General features: G+C 45.4%; 1 protein-coding gene across 8 annotated transcripts; it reads right to left on the bottom strand.

The window, feature by feature from the left end:
* Positions 1–542: 542 nt before the first annotated feature.
* Positions 543–6,949, bottom strand: LOC102713221 (pentatricopeptide repeat-containing protein At3g16610). Of its 8 annotated transcripts, none has more exons than XM_040520172.1 (5): positions 6,711–6,949; positions 2,801–6,211; positions 2,012–2,660; positions 1,456–1,588; positions 543–1,265 (listed from the first exon to the last, which is right to left on the bottom strand). In XM_040520172.1, exon 2 carries the CDS (start codon positions 6,107–6,109, stop codon positions 3,695–3,697), a length of 2,415 nt encoding a protein of 804 aa, XP_040376106.1. In that variant the 5' UTR covers positions 6,110–6,211; positions 6,711–6,949; the 3' UTR covers positions 543–1,265; positions 1,456–1,588; positions 2,012–2,660; positions 2,801–3,694. The 8 variants fall into 8 exon arrangements, 7 of the variants coding, with proteins under 7 accessions (XP_040376106.1, XP_040376107.1, XP_040376108.1 ...); XM_040520173.1 differs by lacking the exon at positions 6,711–6,949 and having other exon boundaries at positions 544–1,265; positions 2,012–2,198; positions 2,377–2,660; positions 2,801–6,333; XM_040520174.1 differs by lacking the exon at positions 6,711–6,949 and having other exon boundaries at positions 544–1,265; positions 2,012–2,142; positions 2,377–2,660; positions 2,801–6,333.
* Positions 6,950–7,587: the final 638 nt, after the last annotated feature.

Below are 7,587 nucleotides of genomic sequence, written 5' to 3'. Positions count from 1 at the left end.
CGGAGTTAGTAGCAAAATTGGTGCATTACAACGGATAGAGATCATTTCAATTATACATAATTAGGAGTGGCAGCTCGGTTAAGAAGTTGATTTTGTCATTTTCAAGCTGAGGTCCATATACCACTGAGATCAACCAATTCTAGCCTCCTCTTTCATTGTAATAGTTGCTGACAAGGAGTATGTGCCCTAGGTGAACAGAAGACATAGAGAAAGATGATACCGCGCGCCCCTTGATCCATCGACTTGTAGATATCCGCAGTTGACAGCACCCAAGGTTTTTTTGGATTGTCGCTGTGTTGACCACCTGCGGTCTCTATTGTTAGAAACATAACTCCGTTTCATGTTGTAAGACTATTTAGTATTCTCTAAATTCATCAATTGATGAATATATATAATTTATATATATGTCTAGATTCATTAGCATCCATAGATTATAAATCTAGACAAGACTAAAATGTCTTCCATCATGAAATAGAGGAAGTATCAGTTATAAAATTTCTGACACAGTCCTGTTTAGCAAGATACAACCACCTTTGGAGCAGCCACCAGCCTTGGCTGCCGGGAACTTATGGACAGAGAAACAGACCGGCTGAAACACACTGTCCATTTCTCCTTACAAGACAGAAACATGATTGGAACCCTAAACAGGGTGACCATCATATATCGATCTTCCCGGTTCAAGAATAATACCCTGAGTCGGAAGAATATATCAAAACGAGGTGTGTGTATGCAGCAGGCATTAGGCAAGTTGTATATACATGATCCTAGAAGTGAAGGGGGGCAGAAACAAAGAATACTACCTAGAACACCTAAATTTCTAAACACACAAGAGAAGATGTAACATCAATCTTCAGTCCAAAACATACAAAATGTACATGTCAAGCATACGTATACGCTACGAACGATAATACGTGACCGTACATCGGTTCAGCGAGGATTAATGCTAGGCACAACACCGGTGAGAAGGTTACTGCCGGACACATCGGATGACGACATATTGTACCAATGATGATCATTTGCAGATGACGAAGCCATCCCAGATGGGGTGGCTGTGTTGCTAGGCTCCATCGTCACCTCCGATATCGCCTCCAGCTCCCTCATCACCTCCACCATGGACGGCCTTGCGTCTGTCTCGCTCTCGCCTCGGCAACACCTCAGTGCTAGTGCAGCAAACTTCTCCACGCTTTTTGCCGGGCACGATCCCATCCGGTTGTCAACTAGACAACTACCGACAGTATCATCCCAGACTGATTGGCCGCCACAACCTACGGCATTGGGAACCGACACACATCATTAATTAGTTTCAGGGCAAGAAATTTACTATGGAGTACACACTTGAAAATGGCCAAATACTGTGAAACGGAGGGAGCACCTCAGTTTCTTTCATGTGCACAACATATGATTTTCCAATGAAATATAAACAGAATTGTATGCAAGGACGCATGCAATCTACACCTCTGACAATATTTCTTCCATGAGAAATAGGCTGCATCCCTGTCTGTAATTCCAAAAACACAACACCAAGGCTGTACACGTCACTTTTGTCTGTCAGCTTATGAGTAAGAAAATACTCCGGACCAAGATAACCCTGTGATTGTAAAGAAAGACAGATGATATCATCAGCATCCAGTGCAGAACAGTGTGCTTTAAACACCTTATTATTAGTTGGAAACTGGATTGAGGGCAAAACAGTTGCTCATGCTACTCCTTATCAATTGGCAATAGTTGCATGTAAGTTTGTTGATGATAAAAAAAGTTCGCCCAAAGGTTCCTCATCAATTAAGCTTTGGAATGACACTCAATTGATAGTTCTCTTTCCATTAATCAATTCAACCTAAATTGAACAACTTGCTGATAATATAACAACATGTATTATGAATCGCCCACAGCACCAGGATCAGAGTATGAACTGAAGTAAAAACTGACAAAAGTGCTGGCAAATGTGGCAGAGGACTTCTGCACGACTAGTTGCTCACAGAACATGTACTAACGGATGGCATAGCCTACTCACCGGGGTACCCTCTGTTTCTGGCTCTGGAGCAAGCCATGAGAGACCAAAATCAGCAACTTTTGCGACAAACTTTGAGTCCAGTAAAATATTGCTTGCTTTGATGTCGCGGTGAAATATTAGAGGGTCTGCTTCTGTGTGCAAATAGAGATTAACCTCATGGGAAAATTTAGGGGCTCTTTTGATCGAACTGTTACATTAGACAATTTTTAGGGTAACTAGGTAGGCAGAAATAGCAGCATCATAACTTCAGAAGTATCGATATAGGACTGCCATGAATCTCTTAGCACAGAATGTTTCAACATTTGGTAAAACCAATCCCCTAGATTTTTATATATTAAAAAAAGTATCAGGCAATCAGGAACAACCTGCTCGTCCTCTTCATCACAATAACCAAGCAATGAAACAAGGTTCCAGTGAAGCAGCCTGGAAAGCAATTCTATCTCTGTGAAGAACTCCTTTGAACCCTGAAGAGATCCCTGCTGTGCACGTTTTATTGCTACTATTGCTCCATCAGAGAGTATACCTCTGTATACTTTCCCATAGCCTCCTTGACCAATTAGTGCTGAGTCACTAAAGTCGTTTGTACCATGTGACAGTTCTTCAAAACTGAAGTCTTTTACACCATCAATCTTCATTGGAATTATTTTTGCTGCAAATGTGAAAAAAAGTTGCCATTGAAGGTTGAAAAGAAGATAACTGATAAAAGATGGAAAACATCACAATCAAAAAAAGAGAAAGAAACTGTCTTAACAGTTTTAAAACCAAAGACAACAGAAATGGAGGGATTACCAGAGCGTTTCTTTGAAGAAGAATATCTTGAACGCCTTCTCAGTATAACGAGTAATGAGGGATGAAAGAAATGCTGCAGCAGCAAATGTCGCCACAACAATACCAACAATGGCACCTGTACTTAGGCTGGACTTTGTACGATCTGGAAGTACTGGATAGCATGAGAAAATATAAGATTTCTCTCTTGAAAAATGGGTACAGCTACTAAAAAATCCCTAAACCCTAATCATTGCATTGGAGTTTATGAAAAAAAGGAATAAATGCATTGGGAAGAGATAAATTGGATAATGATTATATTGGGATATGACAAAGTGGATGATATTTTAGTCTTTTCGTTTTTATATTGGTAGGGGTGTGATTAGTAAAAAATGAAGTTATTTTGGGACAGATGGAGTAATAATTATGCTGATTTGTCATATAACTTGCTATCTACTTAGAATTTTTGATAGGAACTGGGTGATGACAGTAGACCTGGAAGGTTAGGAGGTCTTGGTGACGGTTTTTTATCTGATGTGAAGATTTTATCTTGCCTTTTTCAGACAGCTAAATACTTTTGCTAAAGATAACAATTGTTTGATGTGGTTTACCATTTTGTTGATTTTAGTACTACTTCCCATATCTATGCGTTACAGAAATATTTGTTTATAACCTTTTCTATATGTGTGATTTAGCTCTTCATAATGGACTCCATTGTTGCTTTTCTAGGTGGAGGGGCTCTTTAATGTTGTTAGAATAATTTTTGTAGGCTATTTACTTTTCTCTTTGGCGACCATGAAGAAAAAGGCAAGCAACTAAAGAGGCAAAGAAAAGACCTAAAATTAATCATAGCATCAAATTCAAAGAGTTAAAATCAGCTCGAATTGTAATCCATCGCCGAAACCAAGCTTTGTGCTGTCACCAAAAATCTCCACAGCTGCATTGCCCATTCTTGAAATGATGAAACCTGTTAGCATCTCTTACAATGATATCCCTGCGCCTCACTAAGCTTATGTGCTTGATTACAGTATGACAGTCCCCACAAACGCGGAGATTCTTAGTAACAAAAATGGTCTTATTTTCACTAGTACTGAGGATACCATAAGCTATTGCTAGCTTTTCACTATGATAGATGAGTGTCTTCTCCTTTTCCTCTTCCTCAACATCATGCAAAACAAAACTGGTGTCAGGATGGTAACCCAGTTTCTTAATACCCGCTAGAATGTTATCCAATTCTTGATATATTTTAGGTGATTGCGGATGAGATTGGTCTCCACCAACAAATGCATGTAGAGAACCATTTATCTCAATCCAGCTGCAGCCTGGACTCTTCTTAAAACCCTTTACCTTTTGTATTATCCTAACCTCCGCTGCCTCATCAAATCTCCCAGCAGCACTGTATATGTTGGACAGCAAAACAAAGTTGCCTGTCCCCTCAGGCCCTAGCTCCTCGATCATCCTTGATACCCGCTTTCCTAAATCAATGTTCTTATAAACCCGACAAGCTCCAAGCAAGGCTGCCCACACACGAACATCTGCTCTTAGTGGCATGCTCTGGATAAACTCGTAGGCTTCATTCAGGAAACCTCCTCTTGACAAAAGATCAACCATGCAGATATAGTGCTCCATCCTGGGAGTAAGACCATACCTATGTGTCATCTCATGAAACCAGTGCTTCCCTTCAGTCACCAGCCCAGAATGACTGCAAGCCGAAATTAAGCAGATGAATGTCACACCATCTGGTGCAAAACCTTGATTACTCATCTCTAAGAACAATGCAGTGGCTTCTTTCCCAAGTCCATGGAGTCCGTATCCTGCAATCATAGTATTCCATGACACAATATCCCGAGATGGCATCATGTTGAAAACCTGCCTAGAGAGATCAATCCTTCCACACTTTGCGTACATATCTAACAAAGCATTACATATGGAGGTCTCTGATGCAAACCCACGTATTATGACAAAACCATGACTACACCTTCCATGCTGCAAAGCCGCCAGGTGTGAGCAAGCTGGGATGAGCGAGACCATTGTTGCAACATCTGGCTCTACATTGCATGCCTGCATCTTCTTAAAGACAAGGAACGCCTCCTCTGCCCTCCCATTCTGCACATACCCTGATAAAAGCGCACTGTAGGAGACATTGTCCTTGACAGCCAGCTCATCAAAGAAAGCTATTGCCTGGTCAATCAAGCCAGCCTTGGCATACATTGAGAGAAGTGAGTTCCCTGCAGTCAGGTCGGCGTGGACGCAAGATTTAGCAAGCAAAGCATGCAGTTGCTCACCCATACGGAGATCGTCTAGGACGGCGCAAGCCCTAAGAGCACTGGCAATGGAGGTCGGAGAAAGAAAGCACAGCCCCAGGGCGAGCATGTCCTTGAACAAACTGAAGGCCTGGGTCATTCTGCCGCACAACACGAAGCCTCCGATAAGAGCGCTCCAAGTGACCTCGTTTCTCATGGGCATGGCGTCAAACACCCTGCGAGCATAGGCCAAACTCCCGCACTTTGCATACATATCAAGAAGCGCGGTGCCAACGAGCACCCTGTCCGTTACCTTGAGGTGGAGGCAGGCACGAATGCAGTAGGCATGCACGCTGGTGCCCTGGGCGAGCACCCCCTGCTGGGCAAGGAGCGGAAGAAGCGCGACGAGGGTTGAGGCATTGGGCCTAAGGCGAGCTTGGGCCTGCATGGTGACAAGGTGAGTGAGCGCGTCGTGGTACATGCCATGGTGCGCGTAGCCGGCAAGCATGGCATTCCAGGCGACGAGATCCCTAGTGGGCATGGTGGCGAAGACGTGGGTGGCGTCGGGGAAGCAAGAGCACTTGACGTACATGTCAAGGAGGGCGGTTGAGATGAAGAGGTCAGCATGGAGGCCCATGTGGAGGGTGTGGCGGTGGATGGTGCGGCCGCAGTGGAGGTCGGCGAGCGCAGAGCAAGCCTTGAGAGCGAAGGGGAATGTGTAATTGTTAGGGGCGACGCGGTGGCGGAGCATGAGACGGTAGAGGTAGAGGCCATCGATGGCGGTGGACAGTGAGGAGGAGTAAGCCCGGATAAGGTCGTTGTAGGCGCGAACGTCCGGGCTGGGGATTTCATCGAACAGGTGGCGAGCGCGGGAGAGCTCGCCGCGGGCGATATGCCCTTGTAGTGACGCTTGGTCCTCAGTAGATTCAAATGGAGGTGGATGGAGGCAGCATGCGACAGTGGTGAAAGAGAAGCGGCGATGGTGGCGCTGATAGAACAGCGGCAGCAACAAGGCAACATTTCTTCTTATGGTCCCTGAACCAGAAGCGGAAGCGGAAGCGGCAGCAGCGGCAAGAGAACGGTGCCGCATCGTGCATTACTGGAGGGATCAGACCGGATTCGGATTGCTAGTCTGCTACTCCTCGTCGGCGCCGGGCGCAATGGCGTAGCCAGGAAATTTTCGGAGGTAGTCCTGTCCAAACTTCATCGTCACAAGTAAACGTGACATAAAGAATTGAATACCATAATAACATATATGAGTACATGTTTGGTTAAAATATGATACAATATAGAAATAAAATCTTACAACATCGATAATCAACTAACTTAACAAGTTTAAAATGTTCAAATTTTATAACATAGATAGTTCAAACACAATAGATGTTATATATAAATAGGATATTACAGTGCAACTACTTAGACTTTAGTTTAAGCTTGCCCTTGGCCATGAAATATTTTTTTCTCTTTCTCACTAACTTTGGAGAAGATAACGTGTTCAATATATGTAATATGTGACTAAGCAATGATTCAACAGGTCATCACAAGCATATTAATTTGAGAAACTAGCAAGTGTGAAAATTTGCAAATCAATATAGTCTGGTTCTCTATAGGATTTCTTGTAAAAACAAAGAGAAACTAAAATGCAGTCAAACTGTGAAACAAAGAGAGAGGCTTAGTTACTGAATACTGACCGAGAGAAAGGGAGCAGAGGCTGCAGAGCAGCTGGGCGCTGAGCGGCCAGAGCAGACAGTGAGGCTGGGGCGGCCGCTAGCCGTAGTCACAGGGGGAGACGGGGACGGCGGGCTGCCGGGCTGGCGCTTGGCGCAGGAGGGGAGGCGGGCACCGGTCTGCGGGACGCCGCAGCGCAAGGGCAGGGCAGAGCAGGCAAGCGGCGATGGCGGCGGGCGGCTGGTCGTAGCCGGGGGCGGTGGGTGGCGGCGGGGCGCAGCCGCGTAGGGCCAGAGCAGAGCAAACGGGTGGCGGGGGCGGGGGGCGGTGGGCGGCTGGCCGTAGCCGCACGCGTCGGGCGCCGGGCGACGGGGCGGGGCGGGCGACGCAGGAAGAAAGGCGTCGTCGCCGATTCTTCGGCCGCTCGCGCGTGCGCGCATCAAGACAGCAAGGGGCAGAAAACCCTAGCCTGGGCCGGACCGGGGGAGGGGGGGGGGGGCGCGTCATGCTAATGGGCCGACTTCACCCACCTAAACTACCGAATTTTTGGAATTTTTAATTTTATTTATTAAATAATTTACCAATTTAATTTTGCATTTCAAAAAATTACAAAACTAACCTCCCGCCGCCCTCAAGGAGGGCGGAAAGGTGACGTGGCAAACGGTCACTCGGTCACAACGAACGGTCCAAAACGGTGGGACAGCAAATTTTGCATTTAGGTCATTTCCGCCCTCTGTAAGGGGCGCCCTCTGTAAGGGGCACAGCAAATTACATATACGTATCTAACAGCGGTTCAATCAAAAAATTACCGAGTAGCACGACAAATTTTGTATTTAGGTCCTTGCCTCCCTTACAGAAGGCGGAAAAGGGCCTAAATGCAAAATTTGTTGTGTCGTCGTT

The sequence above is a fragment of the Oryza brachyantha genome, chromosome 1 (genome assembly GCF_000231095.2).
Source record: "Oryza brachyantha chromosome 1, ObraRS2, whole genome shotgun sequence".
Lineage (NCBI taxonomy): Eukaryota > Viridiplantae > Streptophyta > Magnoliopsida > Poales > Poaceae > Oryza > Oryza brachyantha.
This window is presented reverse-complemented; position numbering and strand designations above follow the sequence as displayed.

Bases quoted from the DNA above. Each gene is read 5' to 3' on its own strand.
- LOC102713221 (XM_040520172.1), bottom strand. From the start codon at position 6,109: ATGCGGCACCGTTCTCTTGCCGCTGCTGCCGCTTCCGCTTCCGCTTCT.